This window comes from Ovis canadensis, chromosome 11, assembly GCF_042477335.2.
Source record: "Ovis canadensis isolate MfBH-ARS-UI-01 breed Bighorn chromosome 11, ARS-UI_OviCan_v2, whole genome shotgun sequence".
Lineage (NCBI taxonomy): Eukaryota > Metazoa > Chordata > Mammalia > Artiodactyla > Bovidae > Ovis > Ovis canadensis.
The window spans coordinates 66138214-66160198 of NC_091255.1; the positions used below are offsets into that span (position 1 = coordinate 66138214).

At 49.7% G+C, this 21985-nt stretch overlaps 1 protein-coding gene across 2 annotated transcripts in view; it reads left to right on the plus strand.

Annotated features, from left to right (window-relative positions):
* Positions 1 to 206: 206 nt before the first annotated feature.
* Positions 207 to 21985, plus strand: part of SLC39A11 (solute carrier family 39 member 11) — a 277042-nt gene continuing 255263 nt past the window's right edge. Inside the window, exons 1-3 of one of the 2 annotated variants that reach the window (XM_069544067.1) lie at positions 207 to 341; positions 4524 to 4642; positions 10480 to 10518. In XM_069544067.1, coding sequence (XP_069400168.1) covers positions 4535 to 4642; positions 10480 to 10518 — 147 coding nt within the window. In that variant the 5' untranslated portion in view covers positions 207 to 341; positions 4524 to 4534. The remainder of the gene's footprint in view (positions 342 to 4523; positions 4643 to 10479; positions 10519 to 21985) is intronic. The other variant, XM_069544066.1, reaches the window with a different exon arrangement.

The following is a 21985-nucleotide window of genomic DNA, read 5'->3' on the forward strand; positions in this document are numbered from 1 at the left end:
TTGCTCACCCAGGACGCTGCCAGAATGCAGCAACTTAACTGAGATCAGGCACGCTGCAGGGTGTTGTTTCTTTGGGTTTCTGTGGCTTCCTGGAAGGTTGCCCAGGGTTGTGCAGTGCTCAGTTCTACCCGCCCCGGTGTCTTCCCGAGCCCGCAGAGGCTGTGAACCAGAAAATTGATTCTCCTGCCGGATCTGCCAGTTTTAGCAGGCGGGGCGGAGCTTGGTGGCCGGGACACGTGTGCCTGGAGGGAAGCAGGAAGTGACTCCGGAGTGGAGCCCGGAGAACCGGCAGCGGCTGCGGGGCTGATGGAAGTGGAGAGGGGGCTTGAGAGGGCACCGAAGTGAGTCGGCTCTTCTCGCCTTCGGCAGGGCTGGAGGCCTGGGGTCTGGGGCACCCAGGAGCCGAGTGCGGGGCCTGGAAGGGCAGCCACATGCAGTTTGGAAGGAGGTGTCCCTGGGAGAGGAAGGGGTCAGGAGAGAAGCAGGGTGGCCTCGGCAGGTGGCAGAGGAGGGGGAGGGGTGCCGGGAGCACGCCCCCTGCCCCTCTCCAGGGCAAGCTGGCGGGTGTTGTCCTTCTGTTGGCAGTGGTCCCCCAAGATCCCTTTCATTCAGTGCTTCCCAGTGGGCGTGTGGAGGGGGTACCCCAGGAGCAGACCTGGTTGCAAGTCCAGCTACCCCAAGTCCCCTCCGCCAGGCTCTGAGGGTCAGCAGGACCCTTGAACTTGACTGGGAATCTGGTTAAGGTGTGGCAGGCCCAAGGAGGTGCATTTCTCATCAACCCCCCGGGTTGACAGGTCCTCAGACCACACTTTGAGTAGCCAGGTATTGGAGACCAGTTTCCACAGTCACAGATGCCCAAACCCGAATCACTTTGCTTAGTTCCAGTCTTGGAGTCAGGGCAGGCATGCGGGTCTCGTGAAGCTCTCTTTACACCTGTGCAGCTTTTCCATCAGCCTCTTGAAGCTGCCTCTTGGAAGTGGGGTAACAGGTTTAAAAGGGAGAGAAAAGACAGAAGTCTTCTATCCGCCAGGAGCCCTGTGCTGCTATGTGTGGGGAGGTGCTGGCATCTTTCAAGCTGGAGCAGGCAGAGAATCATCTTCCCTCCCGCAGAGGGGCCCGGGCTTATGATTTAATATCAGCTCCTGGGAAGTCTGAGGCCCACTGCAGAAGTGGCTTTTGAGCCACCCTGGCTGACCTTCCGTGTTGCCTACTAGAGAAAACTTTCTGCGCTCTTGGCTCTGCGTGGCGGAGACCCTGCCGATCCCTCACGGGGCAGGAGAGCTCACTTTCCAAGCTCTCGGTCTTGTAGAAGTTCTTCCAGTTTTAGACCCGTGCTTTCCACTCTGATGTCCATCCCCCGTGGAACGCGGTGGGGTGCTATGTGCGTGCGTGGTCCCTGGCTTAGTTGTGTCTGACTCTTTGCGACCCCATGGACTGTAGCCTGCCAGGCTTCTCTGTCCATGGGATTTCCCAGGCAAGAACACCAGAGTGAGTTGCCATTTCCTTCTCCAGGATATCTTCCTGATTGACAGCAGATTCTTTACCACAGAGCCACCTGGGAAGCTCCTATAAAATATTAATTCTGACTCAGCAAGTCTGGGACGGTACCTGAGATTTTGCATTTCTAACTCAGCTCCTAAGGGCGCCCAGCGCTGCTGGTTCTGGGACCACCCTTAGAGTAGTGATGGGTTTTTTTTTTTTTTTTTAAATACTTGTTTATTTTGGCTGCACCAGGGTCTTAGTGGCAGCACGTGGGATCCGCGATCTTCATTGAAGCGGTGTGCGGGACCTTCAGTTGCCGTATGAGAACTCTTAGTTGCGGCGTGTGGGATCTAATTCCCTGACCAGGGATCGAACCTGGGTTGCCTGAACTGGGAGTGCAGAGTCTTAGCCAGGGACCAGCAGGGTCATGAGGATTTAAAACAGCAAGGAAGAAACTTCTCTGAGGAGCGCTGGGCTGGCATCCCCAACGATAAATCCGCTGCTATTGGGTTGGCGAGGACGGTGGCTTTGGCCTTCTCTCTGTGTCTCTTTTTCTTACATCTCAGGGTGCCTGTGCATAAATAGAGTCTTGGAAGAGTGTTTTCGTCTCCCACCAGCCCCCAGGAACACCCACAACCTCCCTTGTTTGCCAGCCCACAGAACCCACGTCGTCTTTGGCTGTTTGGTGAATGTAAATGATTTCCTCTTTTCTGTAGTTGCTAAAAGGAACATTCAATGCTGAAAAACAAAGTTTTTTTTTGTTGTTGTTGTTGCTGTTATGACCTGGCTTGGATGGTTACCGAGAGGATGCTAGCTGTGTGCCTTTCTTTGTAAATCTTCTTTGAAATTTGTATCCACAAAGATCGGTGTAATGATCCAAATGTCCTAGTTTAGAAGCACAGACCATTCTCTTTAGGGTGCCTTAACAAGATGCCTTATGTAAAGAGGTGGGTTTTTTCTTAATGGTGTTTTTTCTTCATTTGGGGCAGTCATCCTCCTGAACTCCACTTAGACTCTGGAGGCCCAGGCTGAGTCCAGAGATTCTGTTTCGAGCTGAGGTTTCTTGGTACCTTGGCTGAGCCTGGGTGCAGCTGGGCTCACTTGGGTTTACCTGGGTTCACCCTGACTTACAGCTTCCTAGATCTGAATCCTGCTGGTTTGCTGACCCTCTTGGCATAAGAGGGCCCATCTACCCTCTGCCCGGGTTTCCTTCCAGGGTCAGAGCAGAATCGACAGCTTTTGCCCTGCAAGTTCAGGGTTGCTGGCTCCTCACAGACCACTAGGGGCTGGCAGGGCTGAGCCCACTGGGGTCATGTCCAGCCCTGTGAGTGCTAGAGGATCGGGGGAGCTGAATGAGCCCTTTCAGATGAGGCCTTGAGCCCTGGTATTTATTGTACCAACTACACACAGAGCTTTTCAACAAGTGGGTTTCTCTCCCTTGTAACTTTCCACAGGTGAGGTGACTCCCTGTCATTTCAGAGCTAGAATTTAGAACATGTCCAAGTCTAGAGGAGGTCTGCCAGGCAGAACCAAGAGGGCACGGCACTTCCCTTTCCTTCCTTGGTGGGCAGTGGTAACTTCAGCCTTGGGAGCAACAGTGCTTAGTTGGGGGTGGGGGGGCTTCCCAGGTGGCTCAGTGGGTAGAGAGTCTGCCTGCAATGCAGGGAGCTCAGGAGATTTTGGTTCAATCCCTGAGTGGGGGAGGTGGGGGGTGGAAGATCCCCTGGAGGAGAGCATGGCGACCTGCTCCAGTACTCTTGCCTGGAGAATCCCAGGGACAGAGGAGCCTGGCAGGCTGCAGCCCATGGGGTTGCAGGGAGTTGCACTGAGCACACACGTACACGCTCAGTGGACTGGGGGAAACGACACCTGGGTTTTGTTTCTGTGTCTTTGCTTATTCAAGGTAAGCCCGCCCTTTTCAATTCAGCACGTATGTTTTGGGGTGCCAGAAAACCCTATTTTAGGGGGTATCAAATGTGAAAAAGCATCATCCCTATTTTTAAACAGCGAATGATATAAAAGATGAAGGAGGCAAGCCCAAACAAAGAAAGCAGTGAAGACGTGCCCTCGGACCGGAGTGGAGGGAAATCAGGGACCTTGGCATCGAAGTCGGCTTTAACAGAGGATGCTCTGGGTCTGATGGCGGGAGGCTGGGGAGGAAACTGGATGAAGAGAGACTTGGAGCAGGACTATTTGGGGCTTGTGAAAGGCGCCGCGAATAACAGGGTTGAGCTGCAATACAGCGCCCTTGCAGGGTGCAGTGGTTGAAGAGTTGTTGGGTGAGTTGACGGTCAGCTGATGGAGTGAATCCTTGGCGGCCACAGGAGCTGCCTTGAGAACTGCTCCAGAGAGCTGCTGAAAGTTTGATTGGGCTTCCTTGGTAGCTCAGATGGTAAAGAATCTGCCTGTAGTGCAGGAGACGTGGGTTCAATCCTTGGGTCAGAAAGAGCCCCTGGAGAAGGGAATGGCTACCCTCTCCAGTTCTTGCCTGGGAAATCCTAGGGACAGAGGAGCCTGGCGGGCTGCAGTCCGTGGAATCGCCAACAGTTGGATGCGACGGAGCGACCAACATTTTCTTTGGGTGGAAGAGCTTCAGGAGGGCATCTGAGCTGGTCAGCCTGTGCTCGGAGGAGACTAGACCGATGATGGATGATAGGCAAGGCTCAGGCGAAATAGGTGGAACATGCCCGAAGGCTGCAGGCAGACCCTCCCAGGCTCTCTCCCTCCAGGCTAAGGAATCTGCGTTCTTGGCGAGTCTTTGGAACCATTTCCCAGTACCATCCCTTCTCTCAAGTCGTCTCCTCCCCCACGTCTCCCGGGGAGTCTCCCTGGGCGTCCCCAGGTGTCTCCTTTCAGAGCTGGATGGCTTCCGATAGCTGGGGTCGGCCTGGGTGAAGCCGCCCAGCCTGGCCTGGGCCGGGTCACTGACGTCACTGACGAGTGTCCGGGCGGCTCCCTTGGAGGACCTGTGGACCCCTTAGCGCGCGAGTGTCCAGGGGAGGGACCACGGGCGGTGACCCTCTCTGCTTCTCTGCACACAGCCGTATCCAGCATGCTCCACGGCCACAGCCCGGTGTCCCAGGCCCTGCTGGGGACCTTCTTCACCTGGGGGTTGACGGCGGCCGGGGCGGCCCTCGTGTTCGTCTTCTCTAGCGGACAGGTGAGTTGCCGCGATTTGGTTCTGGGGGGTCGTGGGAGGGCCCTTTGTAGTGAACTCTGCCCCCTTTCCTTCCCTCCCCCCCTGCAGCCCCTGCCTGGGGGCCCACCGGTCCTCTGCGTCTCCCTTCCCGATGCCCAGTGTTTGGGCCGTTCCGAGCCCCCGCCTGATTTCTCTGCTGCTCAGGCTCTCTCGGGCCTCGAGCAGGTGGCGACGTGTGTGAGGTTTGTCCCTGTCGCCCTGAGACCGCGAGGGGTGGAAGAGACCCTGGGAAAAAGCGAGGGGGCCGGCTCTGTCCCTTTCAGCCCATTTCTAGGCTCTTCCTTTCCTCCCTCACCCCCTTTGTGATGAACACACACAGACCTGCCCCCCGCCCCCTAGGTCCCTGAAGACCCCACCCCCACATCTCCCTACATCGCCCCTACGTCTCCCAGAGCCCCCCTCCTTGTACACTCCACGCACGCTCCCGCCCCGCCCCACCCCACGCCCACCTCCTGTGCCTGGAGGCCCTGCCTCTCCTCCAGCCCAGGCTGCCCGAGTCCACGGCATCGTGATGAACGCAGAGTCCCTGCGCCCGCCGTGCTCGGGACGCAGGCAGGGCAGGTGTGGCGAGCGGGCACGTGCTGGAGGAGTGAGGCAGACCCGCCGAGAGGCCCAGGAAGCCAGACGGCTGGGGTCCTCTCATGTCAGGACCTGTACAGCAGTGCTGATGTTGCCGGGAACTGGGCTGGGAGCCTGCGGAGACTGGTCAATAGGTGACCCAGCGCCCCGCCCGTCTCCCGACAGCTGTGCCGGGTCGTCCAGGGTCCCGTCCTTGAGCCCTTCCGGGGTACAGCAGCCCATGTTTCCATCTTCCCCAGTTTCAGTTACATTCAGAAGCAGATATGTGAGTCGGAAGAGCTGGGCTCTGGCTGGCCGGCTGGCTGCAGAGACCTGAGTTGAAGTCCACAGGCCCCAAGTGAGCCCGGTCGGTGCTGTGGGGGCCGCTCGGAAGGGAGAAGCCGTCACAGAGGCCCCCCCTCCCCTGGGAGCTGGGAGCCCCTAATCTGTCTCCCGTTAGTGTTGCCCCCAGGTCAGTAGGAGGAACGGCTGAGACACTTCTCTGTGCAGAGGCGTGTCAGGGGTCCCCACGACCTCTCACAGATGCTGTGATTCACTAGACGGGCTCGTGGGACTCGGTATGTGGCTGAGCCATGTCGTCGCTAAGGTCTATTATAGCGAAAGGACACAACAGCTTCAGTGAGAGAGAGACAGTCAGGGTCTGGGGAGATCTGTGCACAGGTTTGGGGTCTGACGCCCCCTTCCTCCTACGAGGGGGCACGGAGCATGCTCCTTCCCCAGCAGTGACAACGCAGTAACACGTGGACGATGTGTCTGCCCAGGGACGCCCAGTACAGGCTCGGTCCTCAAGGTCTTTACTGGGGGCTGGCCACAGAGGCGTCTGAGCCACCAACCCAAACTCCAGACTCTCAGAAGGAAAGCAGCTGTCCCAGATAAATCATGTGGTTTGTGAAACGGGCACAGGGACCCACCCGTATCGGTCAGGGATGGAGGGAGCAGTCCCAGTGCCAGCTTCCCAGCAGCCAGCTAAGGACCAGCCTTGAAAGCAGTACCTTCTAGAGGGAGCAGGCTCAGCGGGGCCAGGTGAGCCCTCTCTGCACAGGAGCCATGCCGGAGAGGTGGGAAGGGCCAGACGTGAGGGGATAAACCCAGCGTGGATGGGAGTGCCCAGAGGCAAGCACTTCTCCTCCTGTCCCAGTGAACCCCAGCTGATATAGGGGCTTCAGTGGGATTCCTGGGGGTGATGGACCCTCAGCCATCTACCCTCCACTGCTATCAACAGCGATTCAACTTCACTCGAAATTCATTTTCTTTTTTTTAAAGAATATTTATTTATTTGGCAGCAGTGGGTTTTAGTTGAGGCACATGGGATCTAGTTCCCTGACCAAGGGTCAAACCCAGGCCCCCAGCCTTGGGAGTGCAGAGTCCTAGCCACTCAGCCACCAGGAAAGTCCCCCAAATTCATTTTCTTGATTAAAAAAAAAATTATATTGTAATTGTAGGGAATTCAAAAAATGTGGAAAAACCGAAAAAAATAATAAAAAATGTTCTCAATCTCACTTTTCTGAAAGGAAAACTGAAATATTTCTTAAAATTTATTTGGCTGTATTTGAGTATACAAATACTGACATATCTGTTTTCTATACATAATGAGGATCAAATTATGAATTTCCATAATGAGCATTTTTCACTGGATGTCACAGGCATCCCTCCCTAACCCTAAATGGTTTTTTGATTATTTTGATTAGTTACTTAGAGAGCTGTAGAACATCCCATAAAACGCACTGCAGTTTATTTAGCCAGTCCCCAACAGCTGGACAGTTAGCTTTTGACTGAACAATAGCAACTGTGTCCATGTGGCTAGAGATTATATAATTTAGGCCCCTCCTTAAAAAGAAAATATTTTTATTGAAAAACAAAATGCATATAGAAAAATGCACATTTTATGGACTTCCCTGATGGTCCAGTGGTTAAGAATCCACCTGCCAATGCAGGGGACATAGGTTCGATCCCCGGTGCAGGAAGATCAGCTAAGCCCATGCACTGCAGCTGCTGAGCCCGAGATCCGGAGCCCTCGAGCCGCAGTAAGAGAAGCCACCGCGATGGGAAGCCGGTGCGCCACAGCTGGGGAGCAGCCCTCACTCGTCGCAGCGAGAGAAAGCCCGTGTGCAACAACGGAAACCCAGCATACCCAGAACAAATACGTAATTTAAAGAAAGCAAAATGCACATCTTCTAAGCGTACAGCTTGATGACTTTTCACCAGTGTCCGTGGAATAGCGCCCAGATCAAGTACTAGCATAGGATCCCCCCAACCCCTGACAGGCAATGCCAAAGAATGCTCAAACTACCGCACAATTGCACTCATCTCACACGCTAGTAAAGTAAAGCTCAAAATTCTCCAAGCCAGGCTTCAACGATAGGTGAACTGTGAACTTCCAGATGTTCAAGCTGCTTTCAGAAAAGGCAGAGGAACCAGAGATCAAATTGCCAACATCCGCTGGATCATGGAAAAAGCAAGAGAGTTCTAGAAAAATGTCTATTTCTGCTTTATTGACTATGCCAAAGCCTTTGACTGTGTGGATCACAATAAACTGTGGAAAATTCTGAAAGAGATGGGAATACCAGACCACCTGACCTGCCTCTTGAGAAACCTGTATGCAGGCCAGGAAGCAACAGTTAGAACTGGACATGGAACAACAGACTGGTTCCAAATAGCAAAAGGAGTACGTCAAGGCTGTATATTGTCACCCTGCTTATTTAACTTCTATGCAGAGTACATCATGAGAAATGCTGGGCTGGAAGTAGCACAAGCTGGAATCAAGATTGCTGGAAGAAATATCAATAACCTCAGATATGCAGATAACACCACCCTTATGGCAGAAAGTGAAGAAGAACTAAAGAGCCTCTTGATGAAAGCGAAAGAGAAGCGTGAAAAAGTTGGCTTAAAACTCAACATTCAGAAAACGAAGATCATGGCATCCGGTCCCATCACTTCATGGCAAATAGATGGGGAAACAGTGGCTGACTTTATTTTTGGGGGCTCCAAAATCACTGCAGATGGTGATTGCAGCCATGAAATTAAAAGACGCTTACTTCTTGGAAGGAAAGTCATGACCAACCTAGACAGCATATTAAAAAGCAGAGACATGACTTTGCCAACAAAAGTCCATCTAGTCAAAGCTATGGTTTCCAGTGGTCATGTATGGATGTGAGAGTTGGACTATAAAGAAAGCTGAGCACTGAATAATTGATGCTTTTGAACTGTGGTGTTGGAGAAGACTCTTGAGAGTCCCTTGGCCTGCAAGGAGATCCAACCAGTCCATCCTAAAGGAGATCAGCCCTGGGTGTTCGTTGGAAGGGCTGATGTTGAAGCTGAAACTCCAATACTTTGGGCAGCTGATGTGAAGAGCTGACTCATTTGAAAAGACCCTCATGCTGGGAAAGATTGAAGGCAGGAAGAGAAGGCGACGACAGAGGATGAGATGGTTGGACGCATCACCAACTCAATGAAGATGAGTTTGGGTAAACTGTGGGAGTTGGTGATGGACAGGGAGGCCTGGCACGCTGCGGTCCATGAGGTCACAAAGAGTCGGACACGACTGAGAGACTGAACGAAACTGAGCTGAACTGAACCCCTGCCCTCCCCTGCAGCAATCCTTTCAGGGTCCCTTGCAGTCCCTACCCCAGTCCCTTACTCCACTCCAAGGGTGGCCTGTCTCCTGGTCTCCAACAGCAGAGTTTCGTTTTCTCTGTTTTGTAGAGTGTACTGTATAGTGAATGCTCTTCTGTATCTGGCTGATTTCACCCTATTTATTGCTCAGTTGGTAAAGAATCCGCCTGCAATGCAGGAGACTGTGGTTCGATTCCTGGGTCAGGAAGATCTGCTGGAGAAGGGATAGGCAACCCACTCCAGTATTCTTGGGCTTCCCTTGCGGCTCAGCTGGTAAAGAATCTGCCTGCAATGCGGGAGACCTGGCTTTGATCCCTGGGCTGGGAAGATCCTCTGGAGAAGGGAAGGCTACCCACTCCAGTATTCTGACCTGGAGAATTCCATGGACTACAGTCCATGGAGTCACAAAAAGCTGGACATGACTGAGTGACTTTCACTTCCACCGTTTTTGGGTTTCCTGAGTGCCCTGCCTGCCTGTGAGCTCCAGTCACGTGTGTGTGTGTGTGTGTTCTCCTTTCTACGTGGTGTCCTCTGTGTGTATACATCCTCGTGACCTATCCATTCTGCCGTTGGTGGACCTCTGGGTAGTTTTGAGTTTTGGCTCTCACAAGTAATGCCATAAAAAGCATTTTTGTCCACAAATCCGCTGAATCCAAGTATGTGTTTCTGTTGGTAATTACGCATGGCCCTCACGGCTGGGTCATAGGGCATGCTGATGAAGTTCCACTGTGAGCGGATGCTGCCAGCTTTCCAAAGTGGCTGGACCAGCTTGTACGCCCACCTGCAGTGCGGGAGGATTTTGGTTGGTCGATGTGCTCCTTGTCAGTGCTTGTCAATTTCCAACTTTATCAGTTCAGTTCAGTCGCTCAGTCGTGTCCGCCTCTTTGCGACCCCATGAATCACAGCACGCCAGGCCTCCCTGTCCATCACCAACTCCCGGAGTTCACTCAGACTCACGTCCATCGAGTCCATGATGCCATCCAGCCATCTCATCCTCTGTCGTCCCCTTCTCCTGCCCCCAATCCCTCCCAGCATCAGAGTCTTTTCCAATGAGTCAACTCTTCACACGAGGTGGCCAAAGTGCCAGCTCCTTAGTGAAGTTGATCAGTCGTGTCTGACTCTTTGTGACCCCCTACCAGGCTTCTCAGTCCATGGGATTTTCCAGGCAGGAGTACTGGAGTGCGTTTCCATTTCCTTCTCCAGGGGATATTCCCGACCCAGGGATCGAACCTGGGTCTCCCGCATTGTAGGTAGACGCTTTACCTTCTGAGCCACCAGGAAAGCCCATACCAGCTCCTTACTAAAGGTTTATAGCCGTGGTTTACAGGGAGCGCTGAGAAAGATGTAAAGCACGTGGACCAATGTGAGCCAAGGGTCGTGCTAAATGAAGCCTCTGATTGGTTGTGGAATGGATGGAAGGTTTAAAAAAAATTTTTTTTCCCCTGACTCTTGGCTCATTTTATAAAGACTGGGGTCCAGGGTTCCAGATAGATTTGCAAGCTCCGGCCTAGGCTTGTCTTTATTCATGTGGCTTTCTTAGGCTTATGATTGCCTCCTGTTCCATGAAACATTTCTTAGAAACTGAGACATCTTTTCTTCGTTTTCAGAGGCGGATCTTAGATGGAAGCCTTGGCTTTGCTGCAGGGGTAAGTCAGCGCATGGTGGGAGGGATCTGAGTGGAGAATGTTTCTTCTGTTATTTCTCTGCCAAGGGCTATTTCCAGCCTCTGCCCTTGTGGCCACGTTCCCTCTTTGTAATCTCCAGTTGCCAATGGCTCCCCCTGATCGCTGACTCTGTTTGCATCCAGCAAAGGGAATGCCCCTGCCTCTCCTTAGATCGAGAAAGAGGCTTGTTGGCAGCTGTCTCAGGACTTGTAAATAAGTATTCCAAGTGAGGTATATATATTTAGGGAGGGCTTAGCACAGAGCTCTGTTGGCACTAATCAAATATGTTCTTTACTCCTCCTCATCACCCATAGGGCCTTATATTATGGATATTTTCAAACATCTACAAAAGTGGAGAGAATCCCATGAGGTACCCCCGGGTACCCACAGCTCAGCTTCAATCATTAGTGACATTTTGCTAAGCTCATTTAACATACCCCTCCTCCCCCAACCTCCTACCACCCAGTATATGTGGGAGGGAGAATGTTTTGTAAAAGCAAATCTCAGACATCATATAATTTCAGTTGTAAATTCAACGCACAACTCTAACTGAATGATTAAAAAAAAAATCAGCATGGTATTATCACACCTACCAAAATTAATATTTCCTTATTAGTATCCAATATTTGACTTCACAGTCAGACTTCCTCTGTGTCTTTCAAAAGTGTCTCCTAAAACTCTTCTGTTAGAATCACTATCCAAACAAGATTTTCATATTGAATTTGTTTCCTTTTTTGGGGGCATATCTCAAGGTTTACTGGGTCTTAGTTCCCTGACCAGGGGTGAAACCTGGGATTTGGCAGGGAAGGCATCAAGTCCTAACCACCAGACCACCGGGGAGCAGCCTTGAATTTGTTTCATACTGAGTATTTTCAGTTTCTTTTATTCTTTAACAGTACTCTCCCCCCACCCCACCATTTCCACCCCTACCCCTAGTAATTTGTTAGAGAAGCTGAATCGTTGGTCTGTAGAATGTCCCACGATTTGACCTTGGTGGATTGCTTTCTGGTGCTGTTGAACTTGTTCCTCTGTCCCCTAGGTCTCCCGTAAACTGGGAGTCAGACCTAGAGACTCACTTGGTGCGGATTCCATTTTCCAGGCATGATACCACCTAGCGGCGCTGTGTATTCCAGTCTCATCAATCACATTTAGTGCAGGTCAGTCGCTCAGTCGTGTCCAACTCTTTGCGACCCCATGGACTGAAGCATGCCAGGCCTCCTTGTCCATCACCAACTCCCGCTCAAAGTCCAGCTCAAACTCATGTCCATCAAGTCAGTGATGCCATCCAACCATCTCATCATCTGTCATCCCCTTCTCCTCCTGAGCATCAAAGTCTTTTTCACTGAGTCAACTCTTTGCATCAGGTGGCCAAAGTATTGCAGTTTCAGCTTCAGCATCAGTCCTTTCAGTGAATATTTGGGACTGATTTCCTTTAGGATGGACTGGTTGGATCTCCTTGCTGTCCAAGGGACTCTCAAGAGTCTTCTCCAACACCACAGTTCAAAAGCATCAATTCTTCGGTGCTCAGCTTTCTTTATAGTCCAACTCTCCCATCCATACATAACTACTGGAAAAACCATAGCTCTGACTAGACAGACTTTTGTTGGCAAAGTCATGTCTCTGCTTTTTAATATGCTGTCTAGGCTGGTCCTTCCAAGGAGCAAGCATCTTTTAATTTCATGGCTGCAGTCACCATCTGCAGTGATTTTGGAACCCCAAAATAAGGTCTGTCACTGTTTCCATTGTTTCCCCATCTATTTGCCATGAAGTGATGGGACCGGATGCCATGATCTTAGTTTTCTGAATGTTGAGTTTTAAGCCAACTTTTTCACACTCCTCTTTCACTTTCATCAAGAGGCTCTTTAGTTCCTCTTCACTTTCTGCCATAAGGGTGCTGTTATCTGCATATCTGAGGTTATTGATATTTCTCCCGGCAATCTTGATTCCAGCTTGTCCTTCATCCAGCCTGGCATTTCACAAGATGAACTCTGCATATAAGTTAAAAAGCAGGGTGACAGTATACAGCCTTGACAAACTCCTTTCCCGATTTGGAACCAGTCTGTGGGTCCATGTCCAGTTCTAAGTGTTGCTTCTTGACTTGCATAAAGATTTCTCAGGAAGCAGGTCAGGTGGTCTAGTATTCCCGTCTCTTGAAGAATTTTCCACAATTTGTTGTGATCCACACAGTCAAAGGGTTTGGCGTAATCAATAAAGCAGAGTAGATGTTTTTCTGGAATTCTGTTGCATTTTTGATGATCCAGCAGATGTTGGCAATTTGATCTCTGGTTCCTCTGCCTTTTCTAAATCCAGCTTAAACATCTGGAAGTTCACGGTTCACATATTGCTGAAGCCTAGCTTGAAGAATTTTGAGTATTACTTTGTTAGCATGTGAGATGAGTGCAATTATGCAATAGTTTGAACATTCTTTGGCATTGCCTTTCTTCGGGATTGGAATGAAAACTGACCTTTTCCAGTCCTGTGGCCACTGCTGAATTTTCCAAATTTGCTGGCATATTGAGTGCAGTACTTTCACAGCATCATCTTTCAGCATTTGAAATAGCTGAACTGGTGATGCTTCCTAAGGCCCGCTTGACTCTGCAATCCAGGATGTCTGGCTCTAGGTGAGTGATCACACCATCGTGGTTATCTGGGTCATGAAGATCTTTTTTGTATAGTTCTTCTGTGTATTCTTGCCACCTCTTCTTAATATCTTCTGCTTCTGTTAGGTCCGTACCATTTCTGTCCTTTATTGAGCCCATCTTTGCATGAAATGTTCCCTTGGTATCTCTAATTTTCTTGAAGAGATCTCTAGTCTTTCGCATTCTGTTGTTTCCCTCTATTTCTTTGCACTGATCATGGAGAAAGGCTTTCTTATCTCAGCTTGCTATTCTTTGGAACTCTGCATTCAAGTGGGTATATCTTTCCTTTTCTCCTTTGCCTTTAGCTTCTCTTCTTTTCTCAGCTGTTTGTAAGGCCTCCTCAGACAACCATTTTGCCTTTTGCATTTCTTTTTCTTGGGGATGGTCTTGATCACTTCCTCCTGTACAATGTCATGAACCTCCATCCATAGTTCTTCTGGCACTCTGTCTATCAGATCTAATCCCTTGAATCTATTTGTCATTTCCACTGTATAATCAATCATAAGGGATTTGATTTAGGTCATACCTGAATGGTCTAGTGGTTTCCCCTACTTTTCTCAATTTAAATCTGAATTTTGGAATAAGTAGTTCATGATCTGAGCCACAGTCATCTCCTGGTCTTGGTTTTGCTGACAGTATAGGTCTTGTTTTTGCTAACTGTATAAAGCTTCTCCATCTTTGACTGCAAAGAATATAACCTGATTTCATTATTGACCATCTGATGATGTCCATGCATAGAGTCTTCTCTTGTGTTGTTGGAAGAGGGTGTTTGCTGTGACCAGTGTGTTCTCTTGGCAAAACTCTGCTAGCCTTTGCCCTGCTTCATTCTGTACTCCAGGCCCAAATTTGCCTGTTACTCCGTGTGTTTCTTGACTTCCTACTTTTGCATTCCAGTCCCCTTTAATGAAAAGGACATCTTTTTTGGGTGTTAGTTCTAAAAGGTCTTGTAGGTCTTCATAGAGCCATCCAACTTCAGCTTCTCCAGCATTGCTGGTCAGGGCATAGACTTGGATTATTGTGATACTGAATGATTTGCCTTGGAAATGATCAGAGATCATTCTATCATTTTTGAGATTACATCCGAGTACTGCATTTCGGACCCTTTTGTTGACTACTCCATTTCTTCTAAGGGATTCTTGCCCACAGTAGTAGATATTATGGTTGTCTGAATTAAACTCACCCATTCCAGTCCATTTTAGTTCACTGATTCCTAAAATGTCAATATTCACTCTTGCCATCTCCTGCTTGACCACTTCCAATTTGCCTTGATTCATGGACATTACATTTCAGGTTCCTATGCAATATTACTTTTTACAGCATCAGACTTTACTTCCATCACCAGTCATATCCACACCCGGGCGTTGTTTTTGCTTTGGCTCCGTCTGTTCATTTCTTCTGGGGCGATTTCTCCACTCTTCTCCAGTAGCATATTGGGCACCTACTGACCTCCTGAGTTCATTTTTTCAGTGTCATCAGTCACATGAGCAGGCCCATTAATATGTGCTTTTCCCTTTCTGTTGAGTCAAATTTGGTTCCTTGCTCCTGTTTTTGTAGTCCTGTGATCTGCAAAACCTGGCCTGCGGGTGGGACCTCCTGAAAGCCCTCTAAGCCAGCAACTCTGAGATCAGAGTCTGTGGGAGCATTCTAGGTGTTCCATGGGGCACAGAGAGTTGTCGCAAAATCAGTGTCCATGTCCTCAGCTTCTAGTTTTGTTCTTTTTGGCTGAACTGCTCTGCCCAAGCAGATCCCAAGGCAGATTGTGCCTTCCCACCTTCCGTGACATAGTTGCCCTCTCCTGCTTTATCAAAGGAAGATGCTCTCTTGCCTTGGTTCTGTGCCTCTTAGTAGCAGCATCTCCACACACAGATGGAGTGACCCTTGGCATGTGGGTGCTGGGGTGGAGATGGTGAAGGACTCAGATCGCTGATCACTGGACACAAATCCTTTAGCAATTCAGATACTGTCCTTTCAGGGAAATAAGATCCCGAAAGCCACATGGTGTGGCCAAAAAAAAAAAAAAAAAGAGAGAAAGAAATCCGTTAATGTAAATTTCCCTGGTGGACCAATGCTGAAGCTGAAACTCTAATACTTTGGCCGCCTGATGCAAAGAACTGACTCATTGGAAAAGACCCTGATGCTGGGAAAGATTGAGGACCAGAGGAGAAGGGGACGACAGAGGATGAGATGGTTGGATGGCGTCACCGACTCAATGAACGTGAGTTTGAGTAAACTCTGGCAGTTGGTGATGGACAGGGAGGCCTGGCGTGCTGTGGTTAATGGGGTCGCAAAGAGTCGGACACGACTGAGCGACTGAACTGAACTGCTCTGGGATTTTGGGCCTTCTTAGTCAATGGCAACCCACTCCAGTACTCTTGCCTGGCAAATCACATGGACGGAGGAGCCTGGTAGGCTGCAGTCCATAGGGTCGCAAAAAGTTGGACACAACTTCACTTTCACTTTTCACTTGCATGCATTGGAGAGGGAACTGGCAACCCACTCCAGTGTTCTTGCCTGGAGAACCCCAGGGACAGAGGAGCCTGGTGGGCTGCCGTCTATGGGGTTGCACAGAGTTGGACATGACTGAAGCGACTTAGCAGCAGCAGCAACAGCAGATAGAATTCAGAGAACAAAATTCCCTGGTGGTCTAGTAGTCAAGACTCTGCGCTCCCAATGCGGGGAGCCCAGGTTCAATCCTTGGTCAAGAACTAGATCCCACAGGCTATCACTAAAGATGTCACATGCCTCACCTGGGACCCAGAGTAGCCAACTAGGTAGATAAATAAAAAAATATTTTTAAAAACCCAGAATGACAGTATTAGAACAAAATATTTGTTTTTTTAATCTTCTTTACATGAATATATTTTCTTTGTTTACTTTAAAAAAAAACACTCAGAAAAATGGGAATAAAATTGATGCTTAACCCTGTCTTATTCTAGCAGTAACCGCTTAACATTTATTCACAGACAGATGAATGAAAACTGAAAAAATCAGAAAAAGGCCTCATCCTTGAAAATAAGTATTTCCAAGAATAAATATTATTAGGCTTTTGAATATTTAATAATTATGAAATGGTATATTAAATTTTTGCTGTTATGAATCTATTCTCAACCACAAATAGTTTTAATAGTCATTCAATCCAGGAAATTGTTATTTAAGCAGTTAGAACTCTAGGCTCACAGGAAATTAAACAAAAATTAAATTGAAACATGCATAGATATTTTATTGCGAACCAGTATGAGAAAGAAACCAATAATAGGCTTTCTAGCATAAAATATAAGTTGCTCTTGGATAAAATTCAGTGGGAAAACGGAATTGATATACGAATCAAGGAGAAAGAGGAATGGGGTACATTTTTTGACTTTTGAAGAGGAGCTAGCTGTTGTGGTTTCGTGTGTAGAATATAACCCTGGAACAGAAAAGCACCTAAGACATAAACACACAGCTTATTTTGTGAACATTTTTAAGTGGATAACGGAGAGAATCAAATCCCTATGCTGTTTATTTTTAATTAATTAATTAATTATTTTTGGCTGCACGGCTTTTGGGATCTTAGTTCCCTGACCGGGGATTTTAACCTGGCCCTCAGCAATGAAAGCACCAAGTCCTAAGCACTGGACGGCCAGGGAATTCCCTCCTATGCTGTTTAGATCCTAGTGGGTCCATTTAAATGACTGATGAAATAGTTTTATTTAAGCACATCGATATTTACATGCCAGAATTTATATCTTTTGTGACTCTTTAAATTTGAGATGAAAGCCTTTTATTTTTTAATTGTTACTTTAGGAACTTGATAGTTGATTTGCAGTGTGGTGTTCATTTCTGCTGCACAGCAAAGTGCTTTAGTTATGTGCATTTATATTCCTTTCTGTTATGGTTTATTCACAGGATGTTGGACATATTTCCCTGTGCTATGCAGTAGGACCTTGCTGCTTATCCATTCTGAGTATAATCGTCTCCATCTCTGATTCCCACCCCTCCCCCTCCCCCCTTGGCAACCACAAACACATTCCCTGCGTCTGTGAGTCTGTTTCTGCTCTGTAGATAAGCTCATTTGCGTCATGCTTTAGATCCCACATATAAGTGGCATCATATGGTATTTGCCTTTCTGCCTGACTTCCCTTAGTGGGGTCATCTCTAGTTGCGTCCATGTTTTTGCCAAAGCCTTGATTTCCTTCTTTTCTCTGGCTGACTAGTATTCCGCTCGTACACGTGGCGCCTCTTCTTTATCCTTGCATCTGTTGCTGGACCTTCAGGTTGCTTCCATGTCTTCAGGGAGCAGAGCTGGAATTTGAACCCTCTTGACTGTTGAGTCCCAACAGTTAAAGCTCAGTGCCTCCTAGATGGTGTCTGATCCAGCTGCCTCTATTTTACAGACAAGAAACAGAACCACAGAGAGTAAATTACTTATGCAGAATTAAAACATGCTAGATGGCACGCCACTAGGACGAAACCCAGATGAGGAGTCAGCGGCTGTCAGCATTGAGCTCTATGACCTTGGGGAGGCTCTTCGGTCATCTTGGACCTCAGCTGAGTCTGTTGGAGTCTGGGGGTGTTGGAAGGGATGGTTCCTTAAGAGCTTCTTGGATCTGCATGTCTGAAGGAGTGAGTTTCCGGAAGTTAGCGTCTCTCTTTTTGTTGCAAAGCAATTACAAAGTGTTTCAGTCCGTTTCTGGTCCACCTATTCCCCTACTCACCTATTTAATGGTAAATTTAAACTTGCAATTGAATATCCTTTCATCCAAGTGAGAAAAGCACTCACTGCCCCCAGAGATGAGCGTTTGGATGAATTTGGACAAAGTATCGAGGGTCACCATTTTCATTTTCTTTGCTCTGGCCCTGATGTCTGTGTTTTGTGAGGTTTGAACTAACCAGGGTTCTCTAAATCAGTGTATATTCTCTCTCAAGGAAGAAGAACTTGTGCAGAATAAAAATGACCATGAAACTGCGGAAGAGAAAGGCCACCAATCAAACAGCTCACTGCTAGGCATGAAAAGGCAATTTAATATCCATTATTTAATCGCACAGGGAGCTGGGTCCTTATGAAAGATGTGATTTTTCTCAGGGAGATTTTGGCTGAGTTGGCTTTTGTGCTGCAAGCGGTGAGTGGCGTTTTCTGCAAATAACCGTCGCACTGTTGGAAGTTAATGATGCTCTCCGGTGAAGGCCTCGGAGTCTGGAGGGATGATGGTGACCAGCTGTTCTCCATCTCCATAGAGAAATGGATGGGAAGAAATGGGCTTAAGTCATCACATGAGGGATTCACAGAGGAGATTTCAGCCAGATCCAGCAGAAAGGTTTCTCCTAGAGCAGATAGTTGAGTGAGAAGGGTCAGGGTGCAGGGAGTAGCCACTGGGTTGGGTCTTCAGAAAGCCTAGCTTTTATTTATTTATTTTCACAATAATTCTACTGACTTATTTATTTTTGGCCGCACTGGGTCTGCGTTGCTTTTCTCTAGTTGCAGCGAGCAGGGGCTCCTCTCTGTTTGCAGCACGGGGCGAGGGCTCCTCGTTGTGGTGGCTTCTCTTGTTGGGGACATGGGATCTCGGGTGCGAGGGCACCAGCTGTTGTGGCCCGTGGGCTCAGTTGCTGTGTCTCCCGGGCTCTAGGGCACAAGCTTGACGGTTGCGGCCCACGGGCTTAGCTGCTCTGCGGCATGTGGGATCCTCCCGGATCAGGGATTGAACCCAGGTCTCCTGCGTTGGCAGGTGGACTCTGCCACGGAGCTGCCAGGGAAGCCCAGGCCTACCTTTTATATTCCCAGCTGTATGGATCCTAGATTACGAACTAATAATTGCTATTGCTAACTGAATTTGAGCAAACTCCGGGAGATAGTGAAAGACAGGGAAGCCTGATGTGCTGCAGTCCATGGGGTCGCAAAGAGTCGGACACGACTTAGTGACTGAACACACACACACACACACACACACACACAGTTGCTGTTGCGTTTCCCCCTTCTTGTTGTCTGAGGTGTAGGGAAGCCTGGCATGCGCTCATGGGGATTTTTCAATGTGAGGTCTTTTGGTCACACTAAAATGGGCTGGGCCCCCAACAGACAGTGTGAGCACTCCGATGGGCTCTGATGAGACTCCTGCAAAGATCATGGCTCTGTTTCCCCAAGCCATCACTCTCTTCTTTATGAGGCTGAGTGAGATGAAGGGCCCCAGATGACCCCCGGGGAGGCTGAAGCCACGTGGACCTGGAGCAGGTCCCATCCCCAGCATCGCTTGGACCAGACAGGCCACCTTGGAAGTTTCATGGCAGGTGTCTCATGGGAATCTCCTCTCTCTCTTTTTTTTTTTTTAATTTTTTCTCGTATACCGTTTTAAAGTCTTTATTGAATTTGTTGCAGTATTGCTTCTGCCTTCTGTTTCGTTTTTTTGGCCCCGAGGCATGTGGGATCCTAGCTTCAGGGGTGGAACCCGCACTTCCCATATTTGGAAGGTGACGTCTTCACCACTGGACCGCCAGGGACGTCCCCGGATCTCCTCTCTTAAATCTGTGTTTTCAAGACGTGGGGAGCCGGGAAGCCTCGGGGCTTCCTGTGTCCTGCCGTCTGCAGCTTTTCTGCTGTACCGGGAGGCAGGGACCAGGGAGGTGATGCTGGTCTGCTCTAGGGCTGTTGGTGTCACTGTTTCATCACTTCGGTCCTGTCCAACTCGTTGCGACCCCCTGGACTGTAGCCCACCAGGCTCCTCAGTCCGTGGGATTCTCCAGGCAAGAATGCTGGCGTGGGCTGCCATTTCCTTCTCCAGGGGATCTTCCCGACCCAGGGCTCAAACCTGCATCTCCTGATCGGCAGGTGAGAGAGATTCTTTACCAGTGAGTTACCTGGGGAGCCCATTTTGGGGCTAAGGCTGCCCTTTAGGTGGACGCTCAGCATAGTGATGGCATGTTCCAGGGTGGGCTCGGTGGGACTTGGAGCCCCCTCCCCCAAGAGTCTCATGTGAGCTGGAGGGTGTGGCCCAGAGCAAGAAGAGAGTGTGGGGACCAGCCCTGCCACAGCCAGGACCATGCTCGGGACAGTCGGCAGCGTCGCTAAGGGGCGCCTGTCACTTCCCGCAAGGCATTTTCTTTTTCAGGGTCTCAGATGGCCCATTTCTGGAAGGAAACTTCTGTGTCTCAGCCGGGTGTCCTCAGACCAGGCTGAGCCCAGGCAGAAGACCCTGAACACAGCATAGGAGACCAGGCTGACTTCTGGCGCTCCTGGCCCCCGCGTGGCAGTGGTTCCTGTGAGCACGAGGGTGGCGTGGTGCCAGCTCCGTCCCCCAACTGTCCGTCATCCTGTGCCAGAAAGATGGGCCCCTTCCTCCCGGAGACATCCTGACTCCCCCCTGGGGAGGGGAGGAGGATGGGGAGGCGAGAAGGGAAGGAAGGAAAAAAGGGAGAAAAGCGCCCAGGGCGGAGACAGACCATTATTATTCTTCTTGTATTTTTTCTTTTCAATTTCATGCTTCAGATTTCCAGTGTCATTATAAACCGTGTGGGGGAGGAAATGGTATATATTACCTTCTCCCTGCGGTGATGGGAGCGCACAGCATTATGTCGGTGGAGGAGCCCATGTGCTTGAGCATATGGGAGAGGCGGCCTTGATCCTGCCCAGCGCCCCGCCCCAGACGCTGTTACTACCCTGGAGGTCCCACCCCGCCCGGCTCAGCCATCTGCTCTCCTTCCCTACTGCACCCTCGGGCGGCCTCCACTCTCACTCCTGGAAACCCCTGCTTCCTGCTCTCTCCCTCTGCCTTGCCTTGCCCTCCTGGGCTGACTGTGTCGACTGGGCCGGGGCACTGTCACTCCTTGGGGATACCTGTTCTGCTGTGTTTGGGGGCATCCTTCCCTGTTCCCATGAGTGAGAGGGTGGGAGTGTAAGTAAGTGACCAGCAGGAGACTAAAACGGGCCTTTGATGTTATTGTTGTTGAGTAAGTCATGTCTGACTCTTTGCAATCCCATGGAGTATAGCCCGCCAGGCTCCTCTGTCTTCCACTGTCTTCTGGAGTTTGCTCAAATTCATGTCCATTGAATCACTGATGCCATCCAACCATCTCATCCTCTGTCGTCCCCTTCTCCTCCCGCCTTCAATCTTTCCCAGCATCAGGGTCTTTTCTGATGAGTTGGCTCTTTGCATCAGGTGGTCAGAGTATTGGAGCTTCAGCTTCAGCATCAGTCCTTCCAATGAATATTCAGTGTTGATTTCCTTTAGGATGGACTGGTTTGATCTCCTTGCTGTCCAAGAGACTCTCAAGAGTCTACCTTAGCACCACAGTTAGCATCAATTTTTTAGACACTCAGTCTTCTTTATGAACTGGAGGTGGAAATGGCAACCCAGTCCAGTATTCTTGCCTGGAGAAATGCATGGGGAGTATGAGAAAAGGACCTTGGGAGGCTTGAAATAGTCAGATGTGAGCATCCCAAAGTCACGGTAAGTCTTACGGATTCTCTGTAAGAATAGGTAGGTGTTCAGTAGATTCTCCTTTAAGACTGGCTCATTTTTCTCCCTGCATCCCTCCTTCCCTGCCTTCCTCGCATTCTCTCTCTCTCCCCCACCCTTCCCTCTTTCCTTCCTTTCATTCATGGAGAACCTGCTGTGTTCCAGGCACCGTGTCAAGCGCTGCACACATAAGGCGCGCCGGAAGAGACGGTCTCTGTGTTTAAGGAAGGTCTGGTCTGGTGGAGGGGTGAACCCAGCACACCGTGGTCCACGTCCCAACCACCTGCTTGTCCACTGTCTGTTTTTGTCACTGGAGATTTGTTGGACCCCAGCGCACCTGTTGGTCCACACGTTATCTGCGGCTGCTCCGGCAGCCCCGAGGTG